This window comes from Eretmochelys imbricata, chromosome 1, assembly GCF_965152235.1.
Source record: "Eretmochelys imbricata isolate rEreImb1 chromosome 1, rEreImb1.hap1, whole genome shotgun sequence".
In the NCBI taxonomy this organism is placed as follows: Eukaryota; Metazoa; Chordata; order Testudines; family Cheloniidae; genus Eretmochelys; species Eretmochelys imbricata.
Genome location: NC_135572.1, coordinates 12,309,927 through 12,333,037, shown reverse-complemented (window position 1 = coordinate 12,333,037; position 23,111 = coordinate 12,309,927). Strand labels below are relative to the sequence as shown.

At 46.4% G+C, this 23,111-nt stretch overlaps 1 protein-coding gene and 1 long non-coding RNA gene across 6 annotated transcripts in view; one reads left to right on the top strand and one right to left on the bottom strand.

The window, feature by feature from the left end:
- The window catches only part of LOC144274997 (uncharacterized), a 30,538-nt gene extending 16,740 nt beyond the window's left edge, over positions 1-13,798 (bottom strand). For 2 of the 5 annotated variants that reach the window (XR_013347974.1, XR_013347977.1), the window contains exons 1-3: positions 13,693-13,798; positions 2,458-2,555; positions 410-860 (exon numbers count right to left, since the gene is read on the bottom strand). This is a non-coding gene — a long non-coding RNA (uncharacterized LOC144274997). The remainder of the gene's footprint in view (positions 1-409; positions 861-2,457; positions 2,556-13,692) is intronic. The other 3 variants (XR_013347980.1, XR_013347990.1, XR_013347993.1) reach the window with 3 other exon arrangements.
- Positions 13,388-16,795, top strand: LIPT2 (lipoyl(octanoyl) transferase 2). The gene is made up of 2 exons (XM_077834031.1): positions 13,388-13,889; positions 16,437-16,795. Exons 1-2 carry the CDS (start codon positions 13,403-13,405, stop codon positions 16,667-16,669), a joined length of 720 nt encoding a protein of 239 aa, XP_077690157.1. The 5' UTR covers positions 13,388-13,402; the 3' UTR covers positions 16,670-16,795.
- Positions 16,796-23,111: the final 6,316 nt, after the last annotated feature.

The following is a 23,111-nucleotide window of genomic DNA, read 5'->3' as shown; positions in this document are numbered from 1 at the left end:
AGAACAAATAATAATGGATAGAAAATAGATATGTACATAATAGCTATATGGGTCCTATAAATGCACATGTGCGTAACTTTACTCATGGAACTCATCTCACTGATTATCATGACACTACTCATGTAAGTAAAGTCACTTACATGCACATTTACATGATCGTGACAGTAGCACCCAGCCCTAGCAAGCCTTACTCATGTCAATAATCCTACTGACACCCTAATAAAAATGTAAGACGTGAGCCTCTGCACTGTGATCAGGAGAGCAGTGTGGCCTACTGGATGGAGCACTAGACAAGAGAGTGGAGTTCTATTCCTGGCTCTACCCATGGGCTGCTGGGTGACTTTGGACAAGGCACTTCCCTCCTCTTGCCTCAGTTTCCCCATCTGAAAATGGGGATAATGACACTGACCTCCATTGTAAAGCACTTTGAGATCTGCTGATGAAAATCCTAAGTATTATTAGTATGGCACATGTGCTCTTTCCACCCTTCTATTCCTAACTGTACAGAGTCCAAGCTTCAGATCAAATTGGCTCCATTTACCAGTCAAACTGCCAACTCCTCTGGGATCTGAAAGGCACAGAAAAAAGTCACCAAAACTTTGGGGCAGTTGCCCACAAAAGAGGAGTCTGTAAGGAACCCTCCCTAGTTGTGGGCAAGTCTTAATTCAGGATGTTAGAGTTACGTAAGCACTTAGCTGAATAACTTGTCTCAAATCCTTCTGTGCTTGTCTCTCTTGAGTCTGCAGTCATGGGAAAAGTACATTGGAGATTTATAATCTGAGGATAGTTTGCAGCTTGGCTCAGAGAAGTCTGATTCTACTGAGATATTCAAGTCAGGTGGCCAAGATACAAGTTACCTGCTGTGACAGAGAAAGGTTATCGGTACTAGAGGGTAAAGTAAGGCTAGATCTATAGTCCATTGAGACTCCCATTGACAATGGTCCCCTGTGGCCTTAAACTTGATGCATCTGTGACTCCAATGGGCTTTGGATCCAGCTCACAATGATATCTGCCTGCTACAGCTGATACTCTGTAGTCATTCTGCATCTAAAGCAGAGGTAAGTGAACACCTGCCTAGTTTGAACCGCTCCTTATCTGAATTCCACTTAATGAGCACTGAGTGAAAGGGAACAACTGAAATACCTACACAGGGGTCTGTCTTTAGAGGGAGACCACCAGATCCAGACTAATAGCCTCCACAGTGCAGAGAAGATACTTGCACTTTTAAGACCTGATCTTGCAACTGGACTGCATTACAGTCAATGGGGGGGGGGGGGGGGGTGAGGGGGAACATAAGAATGGCCATACTGGGTCAAACCTATGGTCCATCTAGCCCAGCATCCTGTCTTCTGACAATGGACGGTGCCAGATGCTTTAGAGGGAGTGAACAAAACAGGGCAATTTACTGAGTGATCCACTCCCTGTCATCCAGTTCCAGCCTCTGGCAGTCAGAAGTTTAGGGACACCCAGAGCATGAGGTTGCATCCCTGACCATCTTGATTAACAGCCATTGATGGACCTATCCTCCAGGAACTTATCTAATTCTTTTTTGAACCCAGCTATGCTTTTGTGCTTCACAACATCCCCTGGCAACAAGTTCCACAGCTGGGCTGTGCGTTGTGTCAAGAAGTACTCCCTTTTGTCTGTTTTAAACCTGTTGCCTCTTAATTTCACTGGTTTCAGAGTAGCAGCCGTGTTAGTGGTGGCCCCTAGTTTATGTGTTATGTGAAGGGGTAAATAACACTTCCCTATTCACTTTCTTCACAACATTCATGATTTTATAGACCTCTATCATATCTCCCGAGTTGTCTCTTTTCCAAGCTGGACAGTCCCGGTCTTTTTAATCTCTCCTCATGTGGAAACTGTTCCATACCCTTAATCATTTTTGTTGCCCTTCTCTGTACCTTTTCCAATTCTAATATATCTTTTTTGAGAAGTGGCAACCAAAACTGCATGCAGTATTCAAGGTATGGGCATACCATGGATTTATATGGTAGCATTACGATATTTTCTGACTTATTATCTATCCCTTTTCTAATGGTTCCTAACATTCTGTTCGCTGCACACTGAGTGGATGTTTTCACAGAACTCTCCACAATGACTCCAAGATCTCTTTCTTGAGTGGTAACAGCTCATTTAGACCCTATCATTTTGTAAGTATAGTTGGGATTATGTTTTCCAATGGGCATTGCTTTGGAAGCATCAGGATCTTAGATTGTAAGTGCAGAGAAATATGGGGGAGATATTTAGTCTCTTTATAAAGCACTATCCCCAGTTATGGTGCTATATAAAAACATTGAGTAAAAATAACAAACCCCCAGCCCAAAGACCGGAATAGACCTAGTTAATTACATTGGGAAAAGTCATTTTTAAAAGCTACGCTACATGTCATATAGTGCAAATGTGTGTGGGAAGGGAAAGCTCAGGGAATTGGTAATGGGATACAGAGCCTTTCACCTCCAGGTGCTGGATCTGAACCTCACTCTGGTCTGTAGTGTGGCACACGGGAAATTAGTTTGGTGCGTCTCACCCTAGTTCCATGCAGACAGGTGCACCTATCACAAAAACACCACCACAGTTAGCATTAATCAGTACCCTGGACGGCTTTTGGATATGGAGAGTGAAGTCTCCTCTGACCCCACAGCAGGTGACTCTTGGTCATTGTTGAGGCACATTAACAGGGCTGGAGGGGGAGGGGGGCTTACTCTTTGAAGTTCATCCGTCTATTTGGTGAATACAGAGATTACTTCAGTCTCCAAGGCAGTGAACCTTACGCCTGCACGGAATGAAATTCACAAAAAGCCTGAGCCTGTCAGATGCTGACTGTCCTCAGACCCCATTGACATTAAAGTGATTTAAGGCAGCTCAGCAGCTTGCTGGATTGGGCCCTAATTGAATCAAAAGTCTGCTGTGGTGGTGATGACGGCAGCAGAGAAAAATAAGGAAATTCACTCCACAGGCTGACTTCCAATCCCCAGCCACAGCAGGGAATTTCCTTAACTACTTCCTTAATACACCCTGTTGTGCGTGTGGACTGGAGGTCAGCCTTAAATGTGGATTTCCTTGTGTTTCTTTGCTTCCCTCAGCCTCAGGAATGTATTTTTGGGTCAATGAATATACTGTACAGGGGGAGCAAGAATGGTTTTGGCTCTAATCACAACTCACCAGGATCCTTAAGGTGTTCTATGCTTTCAGTCCAGATGGTTATTTCTAATTGCCGTAGGTAGTTAAATATTTGCTAAGCACTAATCCACAGAGGTATTTAACCTTTGTGGAGCTGGGCCTAAATCTATAGAGAAAAATATGAATTTTCCATGCAGTGTTTGGAACTAGCGGTCAGCATCTTCAGTCTCTCCATGAATGGAGATGGGGTCCTTCACCATTCTGAAGTGCCATTATGCTGAGACTTCACAGGCCATCACACCTGACCAGTTCCTGAGTTTGGAGACAGGAAACGCACCACAGTGTATGAAATCATGGGAGAAGCTGGACACAGTCACCGTTGTAAGGTGTGTTAAGGGAATCACACAGTCCGAGGTTATTAATACAAAACCTTTCATGCTACCAACATGCTAGGAAAGAAAGATGAAGATGCTCTGGTTGGGGAAATAAACTTTGACTGTAACTCGTTCAGGCAGGGATCCTTTTCTTGTGTTTGTACAGCACCTAGCACAATGGGGCCCAGTCCAGGTGTGGGGCTTCTGCAATACAATCAATAAAACACTAATAAAAAGATGGATGAAGCAACTGGAATCTCTGCCAGGCTTGGAATGTGGCACAAAGGGACACTTTGAGTGCAGGGAGTCAATAAGTCACAATAAGTCACAATAAGTTCTTAAAAGGAGACTTGGATTCTTTTTAAGAGGCTCAATTTAGGTCTGGATTATAATTCACAAAACAGAGATAAAAGCTATGCTGTAAAACAGAGAGTGTAGCCTACTGGTTAGAGCATGGGACTGGGGATGAAGACCCCTGGGGCCACATCCTCAGCTGGTATAAATCCGTGCAGCTGAGAACATCGCTGCTGGATCTGATTTGTGGCTCAGCCGATAACTCGTTGTGATTTCAAAATAAGTCTCTCAGCCTCTTTTGGTGAAATCCTGGCCCCATTTAAGTCAGTGAGACCTCAATGGAGCCAGGATTTCAGCCTTTGTGTCTCATTTAGTAGCTGTGTAAAATGAGGATACCTGCTTTACAAAGCTGGCCTATATTAATGTTTGTTTTCATTGCTTTGCCCCTTGTCCTCCCTCTCCTGCTCCTTCCTATTTGTTATACCTTCGTACTTTGTTACATACTCTGTGGATCCCTGTCTTGAATTTGATTGCAAGCTCCTCAGGGCAAAAACTTCTCCTTCCTGTAAAGTGCCTACCACAATGGGACACTGCTACTTTAATAAAAACAATTATAGAGGTTTCAAGAGGCACGAACAACGAGGAGTCCTTGTGGCACATTAGAGACTAACAAATTTATTTGGGCATAAGCTCTCGTGAGCTAAAACCCACTTCATCAGAGGCATGGTTGTTTGTAAAGTGCTTTGTGCTACTCAGATGAAGGCACTATGGTAGTAACATTGTGTGCTTCTGTTGTGGCAGACTGACAAGATCCTGTAATATCCTGAACAAACTTTATGGAATTAAGATAAACTTTACTGGACTAAGCTAAACCTTACTGGATTAGGGTAAATACCTTTGTACATTGTATTCAAAATGCAATTGTGTATGTGTTACTGTGGCATTGTATGTACCTTCTCTAGTACGAGGGGGATGCTAATGAACTTCCTTGTACCAACCCCTTGAAGCCACCCCCCACAGAGATATGCCTATCCTAGTTCAAACTGGATTCTCCAGGGACCAAGAGACAAGGAGAAGTCTTTTGGATAAATGACTTGGGTTTAAATGGACCCAGGGCCTTCTTCCTGATCCAGCAAACCGTTAGGACCTTTGCTCCACAGAAGGCCCCAACCCTCGGTGTAGGGTTGGAAGGGTAGGGCCTGGCAGAATCCATGTTAGCATGTGTATAGGTTCTGTTCTTTTTGTAGTGTTTTCACTGTCGTGCTTTTTACCTTATATCTGCAACAACTCTCTATTATCAGTCTCTGAAGAGAAAACAAGCAAGTCTATTCAGTCCCTGCAATGAAGGCAGAGAACTGTGCAGCATAGCCTTATCCTGCTCAGATGGGAGTGAGACGCAGGCAACAGAGGGGAAGGCACGAGTGAGTATCCTTGCTGGACCGCAGGGGAGGTGGAGAAATACAGGTGCAGTCACCTTGAACAGTGAGTCATGTTCTGGAAAAATGCAACATTGTATGCACTCTTTACAAAAATGATTATGCCCTTATATCTGGAGAAACATTGAGCCATCTACTGTTGCGTTCCATGCAAATTCTCCATATCCTCTCGGCTTCAAAAGCCGGATATTGACAGTAAATATTGTAAGTACACGACCAAGCTAATTCTTGGCTTCTTATTTACAAAGGATCCCAGACCTATTACATACAATTTTCCTGATCTTACGCATGCATCACCACAGCAAGCCAAAAAGGAAGAGCATTTGGCTTTGATGTCCAGCAAAAATTTGATGATTAATCATAAAAAAGGAAATAACTTGATACACATATAGACACACACAAAATCTTGGCACAATATGCAAATCTCTTCTGCTAAGGGCAGACTCAGCAAGCCAGATTCTGATCTCAGGCCTGGTCTACGCTAGAAAATTAATTTGGTTTAACTACATTGGTCAGGGGTGTGAAAAATCCACACCCTTGAGCAGCGTTGTTAAGCTGACCTAAATCACCGTGTAGACACTGCTAAGTTGATGGAAGAATTCTTCTGTTGACCTAGCTGCCACCTCTGGGGGAGGTGGATTACCTACACTGACAGGAGGGGTTTTCCCATTTATATAGCTAGCATCTACAGTGTCGCACTATAGCCTCAGTTGCAGTGGTGTAAATCCAGAATAACTCTTCTGAAGTCAATTAGTGAAATCAGGAATTGGTGATAAAGGGAGCAGTGCTGAACTAAACTGGATCCTGAACTGAATGGAGGCAAGCCAGTACAGTTGTTTAAGGAAACTGGCTAAATGTGGTCGAGCGTGACCTGGCACAGTCCAACTGTGTTTATTCGATGGTGCTTTTTCCCAGGCTACATTAATCTTATAGACCTTTGTTACCTTTACTCCTTTTCAACAAAGGAGTAGGTAAACAGAAGAAAGTGCCTCTTATCATTCATTTCTGCCTTTCTTGCAATTTCTCCAGTACAACAGTAACCACATGGTAGTACTTGCAAGAAGGCTGTTGGCTGAGGTGAGAGCTAATTTGTTTAGAATTACAAAGAGTAGATATCCAGGAAATAAGATTTGTGATAAAGTAAGAGTTTACTAACCCAGTTGATTAGTCTGTGAACACTAAATGCATGAATTGTAACTTTTATATGATTAATCTAATTGATAACTTGAAACAACATCTTTACAAGAGCTCCCTGGGTACAGTTTATTTTGTTTTTAATGGTTGATTCATTTAGCAGTTAGGTGAAATTTGAATATTTTATAGAATAGTACTTAAAAGCTAAGATTGGATCATTTTATTATTCTCTAAAGGCCCGACATGGTTAATTTCAACCCACACAGGATCTTAGTCCTGATTTTTAAAACAAACTACAACTAAAACTCTTATTTACTCTTATTGGAAAAAGGCAAATATAGTGCCCATCTTTAAAAAAGCGAAGAAGGAGGACCTGGGGAACTACAGACCAGTGAGCCTCACCTCAGTCCCTGGAAAAATCATGGAGCAGGTCCTCAAGGAAACCATTTTTCCTTGAAGAATTAGTAGGGGAAGCAAAAGTGGATGGGAATCTGGGAGGCAGTGACCATGAGTTGGTCGAGTTCAGGATCCTGACACAGGGAAGAAAGGTAACCAGCAGAATACGGACCCTGGACTTCAGGAAAGCAGACTTCGACTCCCTCAGGGAACTGATGGGTAGATCCCCGGGGGGAATAACATGAGGGGGAAAGGAGTCGAGGACAGCTGGCTGTATTTCAAAGAATCCCTATTGAGGTTACAGGGACAAACCATCCCGATGTGTCGAAAGAATAGTAAATATGACAGGCGACCAGCTTGGCTTAACAGTGAAATCCTTGAGGATCTTAAACATAAAAAAGAAGCTTACAAGAAGTGGAAGGTTGGACAAATGACCAGGGAAGAGTATAAAAATATTGCTCAGGAATGTAGGAATGAAATCAGGAGGGCCAAATTGCACCTGGAGCTGCAGCTAGCAAGAGATGTGAAGGGTAACAAGAAGGGTTTCTTCAGGTATGTTGGCAACAAGAAGAAAGCCAAGGCAAGTGTGGGCCCCTTACTGAATGAGGGAGGCAACCTAGTGACAGAGGATGTGGAAAAAGCTAATGTACTCAATGCTTTTTTTGCCTCTGTCTTCATGAACAAGGTCAGCTCCCAGACTGCTGCACTGGGCAACACAGCATGGGGAGGAGGTGGCCAGCCCGCTCTGGAGAAAGAAGTGGTTAGGGGCTATTTAGAAAAGCTGGACATGCACAAGTCCATGGGGCCGGATGCGTTGCATCCGAGAGTGCTAAAGGAGTTGGTGGCTGTGATTGCAGAGCCATTGGCCATTATCTTTGAAAACTCATGGCGATCGGGGGAAGTCCTGGACGACTGGAAAAAGGCTAATGTAGTGCCATCTTTAAAAAAGGGAAGAAGTAGGATCCTGGGAACTACAGGCCAGTCAGCCTCACCTCAGTCCCCGGAAACATCATGGAGCAGGTCCTCAAGGAATCAATCCTGAAGCACTTACACGAGAGGAAAGTGATCAGGAACAGTCAGCATGGATTCACCAAGGAAAGGTCATGCCTGACCAATCTAATCACCTTCTATGATGAGATTACTGGTTCTGTGGATGAAGGGAAAGCAGTGGATGTATTGTTTCTTGACTTTAGCAAAGCTTTTGACACAGTCTCCCACAGTATTCTTGTCAGCAAGTTAAAGACGTATGGGCTGGATGAATGCACTATAAGGTGGGTAGAAAGTTGGCTAGATTGTCGAGTTCAACGGGTAGTGATCAATGGCTCCATGTCTAGTTGGCAGCTGGTATCAAGTGGAGTGCCCCAAGGGTTGGTCCTGGGGCCAGTGTTGTTCAGTATCTTCATAAATGATCTGGAGGATGGCGTGGATTGCACTCTCAGCAAATTTGCAGATGATACTAAACTAGGAGGAGTGGTAGATACGGTGTCAGGTAGAGATAGGATACAGAGGGACCTAGACAAATTGGAGGATTGGGCCAAAAGAAATCTGATGAGGTTCAACAAGGATAAGTGCAGAGTCCTGCACTTAGGACGGAAGAATCCAATGCACCGCTACAGACTAGGGACCGAATGGCTAGGCAGCAGTTCTGCGGAAAAGGACCTAGGGGTGACAGTGGACGAGAAGCTGGATATGAGTCAACAGTGTGCCCTTGTTGCCAAGAAGGCCAATGGCATTTTGGGATGTATAAGTAGGGGCATTGCCAGCAGATCGAAGGACGTGATCGTTCCCCTCTATTCGACATTGGTGAGGCCTCATCTGGAGTACTATGTCCAGTTTTGGGCCCCACACTACAAGAAGGATGTGGAAAAATTGGAGAGAGTCCAGCGAAGGGCAACAAAAATGATTAGGGGACTGGAACACATGACTTATGAGGAGATGCTGAGGGAACTGGGATTGTTTAGTCTGCAGAAGAGAAGAATGAGGGGGGATTTGATAGCTGCTTTCAACTACCTGAGAGGTGGTTCCAAAGACGATGGTTCTAGACTATTCTCAGTGGTAGAAGATGACAGAACAAGGAGTAATGGTCTCAAGTTGCAGTGGGGGAGGTTTAGGTTGGATATTAAGAAAAACTTTTTCACTAGGAGGGTGGTGAAACACTGGAATGCGTTACCTAGGGAGGTGGTAGAATCTCCTTCCTTAGAAGTTTTTAAGGTCAGGCTTGACAAAACCCTGGCTGGGATGATTTAATTGGGGATTGGTCCTGCTTTGAGCAGGGGGTTGGACTAGATGACCTCCTGAGGTCCCTTCCAACACTGATATTCTATGACTCTATGATTCATTTTGAAGCACTTGGAGGAGAGGAAGGTGATCAGGAACAGTCAACATGGATTCACCAAGGGCAAGTCATGCCTGACCAACCTGATTGCCTTCTATGATGAGATAACTGGCTCTGTGGATATGGGGAAAGCAGTGGACGTGATATATCTTGACATTAGCAAAACTTTTGATACGGTCTCCCACAGTATTCTTGCCAGCAAATTAAAAAAGTATGGATTGGATGAATGGATTATAAGGTGGATAGAAAACTGGCTAAATTGTCAGGCTCAACAGGTAGTGATCAATGGTTCGATGTCTAGTTGGCAACCAGTATCAAACAGCGTACCCCAGGGGTCGGTCCTGAGGTCAGTTTTGTTCAACATCTTTATTAATGATCTGGATGATGGGATGGATTGCACCCTCAGCAAGTTCAAGATGACACTAAGCTGGGGGGAGAGGTAGATACGCTGGAGGGTAGGGATAGGGTCCAGCATGACCTAGACAAATTGGAGGATTGGGCCAAAAGAAATCTGATGAGGTTCAAAAAGGACAAGTGCAGAGTCCTGCACTTAGGATGGAAGAATCTCATGCACTGCTACAGGCTGGGGACCGACTGGCTAAGCAGCAATGCAGGAAAAGGCCTGGGGATTACAGTGGATGAAAAACTGGATGTGAGTCAGCAGTGTGCCCTTGTTGCCAAGAAGGCCAACGGCATATTGTGCTGCATTAGCAGGAGCATTGCCAGCAGATCAAGGGAAGTGATTATTCCCCTCTATTTAGCACCGGTGAGGCCACATCTGGAGTATTGCATCTAGTTTTGGGCCCCCCACTAATGTTCCCTCTAATTTTTGACAGGCCATGTGTGCAAAAAATTTCTTCTGTGCAGATTGTTGTGCTTCTGTGTACATTTTTGTGTGCGCGATGTTTCATCGTGTGCACGGGGTTTAGGATCTGTGTGCACATGCACATGCGTACAGCTTAGAGGGAACAGTGTCCCCCACTACAGAAAGGATGTGGACAAATTGGAGACAGTCCAGTGGAAGGCAACAAAAATGATCAGGGGGCTGGGGCACATGACTTACGAGGAAGGAACTGGGCTTCTTTGGTCTACAGAAGAGAAGGGCGGGGTGGATTTGATAGTAACCTTCAACTACTTGAAGAGGGGTTCCAAAGAGGATGGAGCTCGGTTGTTCTCAGTGGTGGCAGATGACAGAACAAAGAGCAATGGTCTCTAGTTGCAGTGGAGGAGGTCTAGGTTGGATATTAGGAAACACTGTTTCACTAGGAGGGTGGTGAAGCACTGGAATGGGTTACCTAAGGAGGTGGTGGAATCTCCACCCTCTCTAGGCTTTTGAGGCCCGGCTTGACAAAGCCCTGGCTGGGATGATTTAGTTGGGGATTGGTCCTGCTTTGAGCAGGGGGTTGGACTAGATGACCTCTTGTCTCTTCTAACCCTAATCTTCTATGATTCTGTGATTTACAATAATCATTTGTAAGTTTAACTAAAATATAATTCTAGACTTGGTTTTGTTACTAAAATTCATTAGCTCCATTTTGCAGAAATGGGTTTTGTTAAAAGGCTGCTCAGGAGTGCTGTGGAGTTTTGCTCTGGTTTGTTATGGTAGGGTTACTCATCACAGATTGGTATGTTCCTGGAGCATGCTTGTGAATGCTGGGTAAGGGGAACACTGGAGTGTCGCTGTAGAGTTGTTGCAGTGAGATGAGCTGCTTGCAGTTTTGTTTAAGAAAAAACTCAAACAATATATTTTGCTGCTTTCTAAAAAAACATATTAACTAATCTATACTAAATGTCACGTGGGGAATTTCCCCACTCAGGCTGGTAAAATCCATTCCTTACTTCTGCCTGAAATGAAACCTACATTTCACAGGGCATACAACTGCACAAGTCACAGGCCCTGCACTGGGCCAACAGCAGTCTGTGATAACTTGACACATGCCATGCACCCACAGGTTTTGCCTGTTGAGGTTGCTTTTAGGATTTGATGGCCATTCTTTGTACTGTTCCAATGTGCAACGGAGCACAGAAGAGGGGCTGTGCACACTGTATAAGAATCTCCAGGGCAGCTCGCTCCCAGTAGTTGTAGACGCGAACTTCATTAGTGTAAAGAGAGAGCTGGACAAATTTATGAGTGCAGTTGTATGACAGGGTTGCTCCTGATGGTCAGAGGCAGGGCTCAGCAGCCCTGGGGCTCACTTCCAGTTTGTTTCCTTAATCCGGGTTTCAGCCAGCCACCTGTAGGGATCAAAAAGGGATTCTTTTTCTCCCCCACCCAATGTATTCTGTTTTGGGGTTTTTTTTTTGTTTTATTTGTTTTTGTCCCCTTCCTCTGAAGCATCAGAGATGGCCAGGGCTGGAAATGGACACTGGACAAGGAGGGCCAGGGCTGTGAGGTGGGCGACACCAAGCACACCTTCTCAGGTGCTATTCTTGCTCACATGCTCAGGGACTGATTGCCATACATGGGATAGGGAAGGAATTTTTCCACAGGTCAGACTGGCAGTGACCTTGGGGGGCTTTCACCTTCCTCTGCAGCATGGAATGGGGGTCACTTGCCAAAGTTATATCTGAGTCTATCTCACTTAATCACGTCCCTTCCATTGCAGGGGCCTCAGGCACTGATGCATCTTGGTCCCTTGTATTGTCTCCCTGTGGCACATAACCGTCTAGTCTCCAGCAGGCTGAAATACTTTGGTCTAATTTGGGTTGTTGGGTTAGTATGCGGATGCTGGATGGTGTTGGTAGCCTATGATATACAGGGGGTCACACTTGATGATCGGATGGTCCCTTCTGGCCTTAATCTCTATCACTCTAACTCACCAGAGTCAGTTAAAAGGACATGACATGTAAACCACTGGAAAGCATCAATTCCACTTAAATTAAATAATAAGATGCAATGGTGGGGAAAGCAAAGCTTCAGCTGTTGATGGGTCAGACACTTGGCTGATGGGCATGGGGCTAAGAGCACAGACTAACCCACTACATTTTACCTAACTTCACCCTACCCCACCTCCTGCTCCACCCCCAGACACCCCTGCCCTTCTTATGCATCAAATCCCTATGCTACCCAAAATCAACCCCACCCCTGATTCCCCATCCCACCCTATCCCCAGCTTCACCTAACCTCTACACTCACGCTACCCTACCTCTGTCCCCTACTGTATCCCACCCCAACCCCACCTCTGAGCCTACTTACAGCCCATCCCAGCCTAACCTCAGCTCCACCTCTGACCCCTTCCTCACCCTGCCTTCCCCCGCCTGTCCCCTACCCACCCCTGACTCCACCCCAATGCCATCTCTGAACACTACCCCACCTTACATTCCCTTGCTTCTGACCCCACCCCCAGAGCCGCCTGACCCGTACCTGACCCCACCCTGCCTGCCCCTACCCCCCTCTGACCCTACCCCACGCTGCCTTCCCCAACCCCTCTCATACTCCTATCCCAGTCTGCCTTCTCCAACCTCCCTCATACCCCTACCCCACATTCCCCTGTTGATGACCCCACCCCCAGATCCTCTTGACCCCTACCCCACCCTGCGTTCCCCTACCCCCCCACCCTGCCTTCCCCACCTCTGATCCCACCACACCCTGCCTTCCCCTACCCCGCCTCTCACCCCTACCCCTCCCTGCCTTCCCCTACCCCAACCCCCCTCTGACCCCCTACCCCACCCTGCCTTCCTCAACCTCCCTCTTACCCCTACTCCACCCTACATTCCCCTGCTGCTGACCCCACCCCCAGATCCGCCTGACCCCTACCCCCTGCCTTCCCCTACCCTGCCTCTCACCCCACATCTCACCCCTACCCCACCCTGCCTTCCCCAACCTCCCTCTTACCCCTACCCCACCCTATATTCCCCAGCTGCTGACCCCACCCCCAGATCTGCCTGACCCCTACCCCGCCTCTCACCCCACCCAACCCTACACCTTCCCCTACCCTACATCTCACCCCACCCCACCCTGCCTTCCCCCGCCTCTGATCCACCCCACCCTGCCTTCCCCTACCCGCCTCTCACCCCTACCCCACCCTGCCTTCCCCCACCTCTGATCCACCCCACCCTGCCTTCCCCTACCCCAACCCCCCTCTGACCCCTACCCCCCCACCCTGCCTTCCCCTACGCGCCTCTGACCCCTACCCCACCCTGCCTTCCCCTACCCCAACCCCCCTCTGACCCCCTACCTCACCCTGCCCTCCCCACCGTACATCCCCCTGCTGCTGACCCCTACCCACCCCGCCTCACCTCACTCCCAGCCCCGCCTCGAGTCGCCCCCCGTGACCCCTCCCCGCGCCCCCCCAGGCAGCGGCGGGGCGATGCGGGCCCGGCCGGCGGTGCGGCTGCTGCGGCTGGGCCGCCTGGCCTACGCGGAGTCGCTGGCGGCGCAGGAGCGCTGCGTGGGGCGGCAGCGGGCGGCGGCGGGGCCGGGGCCGGGACCGGGGCTGGGGCCCGGGCCGGGCGCGGCGGGCTGGCTGCTGCTCTCCGAGCCGGCGGGGCCCGTGTACACGCGCGGGCTGCGGGGCGCCCCGGACCCGGCGGCCGAGGAGCGGCGGCTGCGGGCGCTGGGCGCCGAGTTCCGGCGGGCGGCGCGCGGCGGGCTGCTCACCTTCCACGGCCCGGGCCAGCTGCTGGCCTACCCGGTGCTGGACCTGCGGCACCTCGGCCTCTCGCTGCGCGCCTACGTCGGGGCGCTGGAGGCCGCGGCGCTGGGCCTCTGCCGCCGCCTGGGCCTGCCCGCCGCCGCCGCCCGGCCGCCGCCCTACACCGGCGTGTGGCTGCGGGGCCGCAAGCTCTGCGCCGTGGGTGAGCGCCGGGACGGGGACATGGGGGGCAGCAGGGGGGGTGGGAGGAGTGCGGGGTTCGGGGGGTCCCGGGGCAGGAAGGGAGTGAGGAGGGGAACATGGGGGGCAGGAGAGAGGTGGGTTGTGGGGGGGCTCGGGGTCCCTGGGGAGGAGGCAAGAAGGGAGTGAGGGGAACATGGGGGGCAGGAGAGAGGTGTGGGGGGCTCGGGGTCCCTGGGGAGGAGGCAGGAAGGGAGTGAGGGGAACATGGGGGGGCAGGAGAGAGGTGGGGGTGTGGGGGGGCTCGGGGTCCCTGGGGAGGAGGCAGGAAGCAGGTGAGGGGAATATGGGGGGCAGGAGAGAGGTGGGGAGTGAGGGGTCCCTGGGGAGGAGGCAGGAAGAGAGGTGGGGGCAAAATGAGCAGGAGAGAGGTGGGGGGGGTGGGCATTCGGGGTCCCTGGGGAGGAAGCAGGAAGGGGAGGAACATGGGGGGACAGGAGAGATGTGGGGAGCCATGGGGAGGAGGCAGGAAGAGGGCTGCAGGAGAAATGGGTGGCAGCAGTTGGGGGTTGCGGAGGCTCAGGGGGTCACTGAGGAGAAGGCAGGAGGGGTGAGGAGGTCATGGGGGGCAGCAGAGAGGTAGAGGACAGGGGACAAGTGGAGACTTGGGGAGCTCCTGGGAAGTTGGCAGGAGATGGGGCTGAGCGACCTTGAGTGAGTTAAGGATAGTTTCAGGTTTTGCACCTGCCCAAGTGCCCCACCAGTGTTTGTGGTTTTATGATCACAAGCCCTGATGCTGCAGTGAACCCCACAGACTCCAGTGGGGCTCATCGTGGATGCAGGGATCCACCCATGTGGTTTTCAGTGCAGGATCAGAACCATGCTTTTCTGCCTCACCTGGTTTGCTCTAATGAGTCTTACTGGCATTGCTGTGTTGGTTTGGGGTGAGTTTTTCTACTAACGTAGATATGCCAGTAAAGCGGTAGTGTAGACACAGTTATAACTGTGTTTATACTGGTATCGTTTATCCCAGTCAGGGAAATCCAGTAGGCACTTTTATACCAATATAAATATGTCCACACTAGAGGTTTTTGACCGTATAGCTCCTAGCGTAGGCCTGGTCTACCCTTAAAATTTTTGCCATTGTAGCTATGTCATCAAGCATGGAAAAAATCACACCCCATAACTGACCTGTTAGTGGTGGCAAAACCGTAAGTGTAGATGCAGTTATACAACATGCTTTTGGTGATATAGTTTATTTCATTTAGGGAACTGGTATAAGTTATACCAGCAAATGCACTCTTTTCCTAGTATAAACGGCACCTCCACTAAGATGGTTTGCCAGTATAGTTACACTGGCAGATCCTTTCTAGCAGAGACAAGGCAGTATGCCTATATTAAACTGCTTCTCCTTTCATGTGTTGCTGTGTGAAAGATCCATGGAAAATAGCAGGTAGAGTGAACAGATTATACATGAAGTGTGGCTAAAGGCAGTCCACACAGTGGAATAATAGATTCCCCCCCACCCATGCTAATCTCAATTCTAATGATTTTAGGGGTTACTTGTAAATCACTAGAAGCAACTCTTTTATGCCTCATTCCTGGAAAGATTTATGCACGTGTGTACCATTGCTCATGTGTGTAATCTCATTGGATTACTCCTCTGACTAAAATTGTGCACATGTGTAAATCTTTCAGGATGTGGGCCTTAATAATTCCTGGAAATTTTCTGCTACTGAAAAGCTCTATGATTCTCTATAAACAACGGTCACAGAAGGAATCTACTGGAATCAGGAATCTACTATGTAGATCAGGAATCTACTATGTATGACTGTGAAAAATTGCACATCATGCTGTCCTTTGTCCTCATTCGCTACCAGAGCCAAGCCTGCGAATAGGCAGGATTTTCTTGGCTAACAAGTAGATATTTACAAGAATTTCACTTCCTCATGAGGGACTGCACACCGCGCATGCATGTCTCTGCAATAACAATGAACCCAGTGTCCTGAGCTATCTTACTTACTGTTATTTACAATTGGTATTGTAATAGGGCCTGGGAACCCCAGTCACAATTACAGTACAGATAGACGGGTGTCTGCCCCCAAAAGAACTTGCAGTTGAAGTGTAAGACGAGATAACAGATGCAGTCAGCAGATGGTGGGGGAGTACAAGGAAATATTGAGACGGTATTGGTGAATGGGATAAACTATGGTATGTGATAAGCTATGATAAGCACCACAGCACTGTTGTCTCATCAGCTGGGCAACCTATGTGGTAAGGTGGATAGGAGTCTTAGTGTGAAGGGGATATTTAACCATTGGAACAACTTGCCAAACGCTGTAGTGGATTGTCCATCACTGGTAATTTTTAAAGCATTGGATGTTTTTCTGAAAGATCTGATCTAGAGGTTATTTGGGGGAACTGCTACAGCCTGTGTTGTACAGGTCAGACTAGATGATCACGATGGTCCCTTCTGGCCTTGGAATCTGACATTTAAGATGACTTTGGGGAAGGGGTGGTGTGTGGTACATAGCACTGAACGAGGTGACATGTATGGTTTGCTTTTCAGGTGTCCATTGTGGAAGGCATATAACCTCTCATGGTCTGGCACTGAACTGCTGCACAGACCTTACGTGGTTTGATCACATTGTTCCTTGTGGACTCGAAGGGACAGGTGTCACCTCCCTGAGCGAAGAACTCCAGAGACATGTCACAGTTGATGAAATCACTGAGCCTTTTCTGGATGCTTTTGAAGAAGTGTTTCAGTGCACCCTAACTTCCCATGAGGAATCTATGGGATAAAGGGCTCCCAGCACCTCACTTACCTGTGGAAATGTGAATATACTTTGGTGCTTTCATGTTTTACTAGAAATCCAGCTTGCTTGTTCTATCTTTCTTTCAGCAATTAAATATGTGTAACAAACGGTACTCCCAGCATTTGAAACATATTTCTTGCTTTTGTAAAAATGAGCTGCTGTGTCTTTAAGTGTACATTGCATTCTGACACTGATCCTGGCCACCGTGAGCTCTTTCTCTTAATGATCAAATGACATACAAAACTGGGCAAAAAACCCAAAAGGGGTTTAATTTTCCTTTACATTAAACCCCCTTTACACCATTCTGGTGGTATTACAATGCTTTAAAGTGGGTGCAGGTGCAATTTATTCCCACTTCAAGCCCCCAGTATACTGCCAGAGCAGTGAAAAGGGGTTATAGCATAAATGGGGATAAAGCCCAGGAATTTCATTTACGAACTAGATGCTGTGACTGAGTTGAGCTTTCCCGGAGAAGTAAGTTTGAAATTGAAACAGGAAGGGCTATGTGACTCATGTCTAGTTTATGATTCACGCTAGCAGTCAGATCCTTTTCTGCAGTACTCCTGCCTAGGCGGTTATTTCCCACTACGTATTTGTGCCATTGATTATTCCTTCCTAAGTGTAGTACTTTGCATTTGTCCTTACTGAATTTCATCGCATTTATTTCAGACCACTTTACCAGTTTGTCAAGATCATTTTGAATTCTAATCCTGTCTTCTAAAGCGCTTGCAACCCCTCCCAGCTTGATATCATCTGCAGACTATAAGTTTGATTCTCCGTGCCATTATACAAATCATTTATGAAGATATTGAGTAGAACTGGACCCTGGACAGATTCCTGTGGGAGGACCCCACTTAATATCCCCTTCCAGCTTGACTGTGAACCATTGATAATGGCTCTTTGAGTATGCTTTTCCAACCAGTTATGCACCCACCTTACAGTAGGTTCATCTAAGTTATATTTCCTTAGTTTGTATATGAGCAGGTCATATGAGATGGTATCAAAAGCCTTAGGCTAAATTTAAGATATATTACAAGGCTTCAGAGTAACAGCCTTGTTAGTCTTTATTCGCAAAAAGAAGAGGAGGACTTGTGGCACCTTGCTTATGCTCAAATAAATTGTTTAGTCTCTAAGGTGGCACAAGTCCTCCTCTTCTTATTACAAGGCTTGTTATCCTGTCAAAGAAGGATATTAAGTTGGTTTAACATGATTTGTTCTTTGACTAATCCATGTTGACTGTTACTTATCACCTTATCTTCTAGGTGCTTACAAATTGATTTTTTGATTATTTGCTCCATTATCTTTCTAGGTAACAAAATTAAGATGATTGGTCTGACCGGTCAGACTAATTCTTTAATTTGTCACGGTCATTTTGAATTCTAATACTGTTCTCCAAAGTGCTTCCATCCCTCTCAGCTTGGTGTCATTCTCAGATTTTATAAGCATACTTTCCACTCCATTATCCAAGTTAGTAATAAAAATATTGACTAATATTGGACCTATGAGTGACCCCTGCGGGATCCCACTAGATATGCTCTCCCAGTGAACCCTTGAGAGCTACTCTCTGAGTTCAAACAATAAGGAGTACTTGTGGCACCTCACAGACTAACAAATTTATTTGGGCATAAGCTTTCATGGGCTAAAACAGGAAGGGCTATGTGACTCATGTTTAGTTTGTGATTCACGCTAACAGCCTAATTTGAACAGACTCCAACGAGAAACTGCAGAACTGGAATTAATTTGCAAACTTGACACCATCAAATTAGGTCTGAATAAAGACTGGGAGTGGATGGGTCACTACAAAAACTAATTTCCCCCTACTGTTATTCACACCTTCTTGTCAACTGTTTGAAATGGGCCACCCTGATTACATTGGCCTCATTACCACTACAAAAGTGATTTTTTTTCTCCCTTGGTATTCTACTGTTGAGAATAGCCCACTTCCACTTTAAGTGAATTGTCTTGTTAGCACTGACCCCCCCACTTGGTAAGGCAACTCCCATCTTTTTGTGTACTGTGTTTATATACCTGCCTACTATATTTTCCACTCCATGCATCCGATGAAGTGGGTTTTAGCCCACGAAAGCTTATGCCCAAATAAATTTGTTAGTCTCTAAGGTGCCACAAGTCCTCCTCATTGTTTTTGCTGATACAGACTAACATGGCTACCATTCTGAAACCTGTCTCTGAGTTCAGTCTTTCAATCAGCTGTGCACCAATGTTATATTATTTCATCTAGACCACACTTCCCTAGTTTGCTTATGAAAATGTTACATGGGACTGTGTCATCGCCTTACTAAAATAAACATATACCATGTCTACTGTTTCCCTCCTATCTGCTAGGTTTGTAACCCTGTCAAAGAAGGAAATTCGGTTGGTTGGCATGTTTTGTTCTTGAAAAAATCTATGCTGGCTATTCCTTAGAACCCTATTATCATTTAGGTACTTGCAAGTTGACCATTTAATATTGATGGTTTGAGTATCTTTCCAGGTATTGAAGTTAGGCTGACTGGTCTATAGTTCCCCGGCTTGCCTTGTTCCCCAAGAAGAATGATACCAGGAGCGTGTAATGGAATTGAACTAGATAGTTATTTATTAATAACCTGATCAAATTATTTCTTTCAGTGAATTCCCTTCTGGCATTTACAGTGCGTGGGTCCTCATCTTGCAATAACCTCTGCTCAGGTGGACTCCACTGCAGAGCTCCCATGACTCTGCTGGGTCTCCATACAGTCATAGCTCTCTGCCCATGTAGTGCACCCTTGCAGGACTGGGACCTTAGATCTCTTTCCCCCCGGAAGACTGTGTGGACAACTGGGAAAGTGACAAGATTACCAAAATCATTAAACAATGGGAGGAAGGGTTGTCTAGTTGACAACTGAGCACAGGACTGCGACTCGGGAGATGTGGGTTTGACTCAGCCACAGGTTTTCTAAGTGCTTCCTTGGGAGAGATTTCCAAAGGCACAGAAGACAATTAGGCACCAAATACCCACTGAAAGTCACTGGGAGTTGGGTACATAACTCTGATTCAGGCCTTTGAAAATATCCCCCTTTATCTCTTCATTCTCAAGTCCCCATCTGTGCAATGAGGATAATACTTTCCTACCTCACAGGGGTGTTGTGAGGATAAAATCTATTGATGACTGAGGCGCTCAGGAAGAGCCTCGCATGGATACAAAATTTGTATCCACGTCCAATCCACTATCTGCAAACATGGTATGCAGTTATCGGCAGATTTGCAGAGCTCTACACTTGGGTACCACGGTGATAAGGGCCGCCTAAGTGCCTGGTAGATATTGGATGCCATACAAATGAAACCTGGTTAACAAAGAGGGGAAGTGATTGTTATTCAGACTGTTTAACTCAAGCTGACACACAGCTGGAAGGAAAGATTTTGATTCAACACCCATGTAAATCGATTAGTGGCTGCAAGAGCTGACATCCTGGTTCTCGTGGCCCTGCAAGGGCATGTGCAAGACATGATTTGATATTGCTAAAGTAACAAGAAAAAAGCAGGTCCTCCCACCAACTGCATTAAAAAAAAAAAAAAGCATGGCCCCCTCCCACCTCCTTTGCAGTCATCTTTAACAGCATATGTATTTTTAGTGTGATTCCAGTGCAGGCAGGCTAAGGCTGCTATGGTTTTCTTTGGGATTGTCTGTAGAAGACTCTTAAGGAAGTGGCCAGTCACCCTCAACTAGCTCCCCCTTGTCTATCTAACATAAGCTACTTGTCTTCACTTTCAAGACCTATCCTCACCCTACTTATCATCTCTCATTTAACCTATGATATTCATTGCGGTGACATTCCCCAGAGTACAATCTGGACTGATGGACAGCTGTGTCCCCTCAATTCTACAACCTGGGGGTGCCTTTTACACTGCTTTGCTGTGAGAACAACCACTCCCAGCCTTCTCACAGCCAGCCTCTAGCATGTAAATTATTCTAGCTGAGTTAAATGAGTGCTCTTCGCCAGCCATTCCTGAATTATATTTCAGAGTGACACCAGAAACTTCCCAGTCCCAAATTTGTCTCCAGAAATGTGCTTCTTGTACTGCCCACCCAGTACCTTCCACACATATTTACCAGGACAATAACGTTCAGCAGGTTATGAGCTTTCAAATGATACTTCACAACGCATACTTTGTACAAAGTTTATCGTAGGCTGGTAAAACACAAGGGTACAGACTGTCACAATTGCCCACTTGTTAAATTTTAAACAAGCACCTTTGTGCTTTCTCCCATGGTGCCCTTAAGCTTGGGAGGTTCTCCCTATAAACATCTGCAAAACTAACTTGTTGTCCTACTCCACAGCCCTTCTTAAAATTCTCCTTTTCCATGATGTCTATTAAACACCTGACAACAGTTAGGCTGCTGGTATGCTGAGACCACCGCCTGTCATGCTGACCAGTGGTGTCTCATTGTTACCCTGTACTCCCCCATCTCTCTCTATCCATCTGTTGTCTCTTATCTACACTTAGGCCTGATCTACACAAGAAATTTACATCGGTACAGCTACATCCACACCCCAAGAGCCAGAGCTACGCCAACCTAACCCCTGGTGTAGACTGTGCTAGGTCTAGCTAGACCTAGCTACCACCTCTTGGGGAGGTGGATTACTTATGCCGATGGAGAACCCCTTCTGTCAGTGTAGGTAGTGTCCACACTAAAACACTACAGCAATGCAGCTGCAACAGTGTTTTAAGTGTAGCTATATCCCTAGACTGTAAGCTCCTTGGGGCAGGGGCCATCTTCTAGTTCTATGTTTGTATAGCACCCAGCATAATGCTGTCCCAGTCTATTACGAGGATTCCTATCTTAATACAAGTAATTAATTCTAATAATAATGTTGAAGGGCTTATTCAGAAATGCAGGATACAGCGTGCATCCTTTCAGCAGCTGGGGAACTTTAGAAGAAAAATGTCACTTATTTTTAAAGTCTCATCACTTCACCTGCTTATAAAAATAGATAAAACAGTAATACAATAAGATTAAATATAATAAAACAAGTAAAGAAGCAGGTGTTATTTTGCTTGTCTAGTGACACAAAATCTAGGGTTGCTGGTTTGCGTAATACATTGTGTATTTACCTTTAGGCCTTCAGCCAAGCCTTTGAGAATGTGTTCAATGAATAATAGCTTGCTTTTATTGTACATCCAGAGAAACTCCTTTGGTTTCATTGAAAAGCAAAGGATCCATATTATGTTGTCAGAACGGGTTGAAAAATGGTGCCAAAGGCAGATAAATATCTGGAAAAGGTGATTAAAAAAATTCCACTAGCAGGGCGAAAGGGTGGGAAAGTTAAGTAAAAGGAAAAATGGCAGAGTGGCAGAAAAACAGTGAGCAGAAAATAGGAGGGTGGTTTGAACTGACACGGCCCAAGGTCAATATTTGGTTTGAAAACAAGTTAAAAGATTTCTTGTTAATCTGTTTTCCTCTCCCATTTAATTGTGATTCAGTTGAGGAATTCAGTCTCTCAGGGTTTTTGCCTTCAGTAACCAACTACCAACATTCTGATGTATTGGAAGGGAGAGATTTAAACAAAGAGGACGTTACCACCAGAATGAATTCAGGGGACAAAATTCTCTAAGTGGAGGCTGAATTCATTTCTGAAGTGAGTGGAGCCCTAGCATTAAAAGCCTCCTCAAGCTTTGATCCCATCCCAGGCAATAACCACTTAAAATGTGCAACTTTGAGGGGGAGGAGGCTGAGATTTTCAAAATTGCCTAGGGGATGCTCAGTTCCCATTGACTTTAATGGAATTTGGGCATCTCAGGTGGCTCTGATACTCTCAGCCTTTGTTTGCATGGTTTTTTAACCTACTCTTCAATGCAGTCAAAGGGAGGAGCGATACAATCCATGGCCTTGGCTAAGTCAGTTACACTTTGGCCCTCTGCTTCTGGATCATGGCAATGATAATGCCTAGAGCTCATGGGGGCATTGGGAGGCTTAAAGGATTTTGAGACTTTCAAGACAATTAGGTGGCATGAGGTGAATTCCCCTTTGTGAGGTAGAGGACCACAAAGTATACAAGTGTACAATATTTTCCGCCAGTACTCCTGACTTACTGTTGAGAAGACAGGATAAAACTAGCCAGCCCAGTGGACGTGATATACCTTGACTTTGGCAAAGCTTTTGATACGGTCTCCCACAGTATTCTTTCCAGCAAGTTAAAGAAGTATGGATTGGATGAATGGACTATAAAGTGGATAGAAAGCTGGCTTGATCGTCAGGCTCAATGGGTGGTGATCAACAGCTTGATGTCTAGTTGGCAACCGGTATCAAGCAGAGTGCCCCAGGGGTCTGTCCTGGGGCCAGTTTTGTTCAACATCTTTATTAATGATCTGGATGATGGGATGGATTGCACCCTTAGCAAGTTCGCGGATGACACTAAGCTGGGGGGAGAGGTAGATACGCTGGAGGGTAG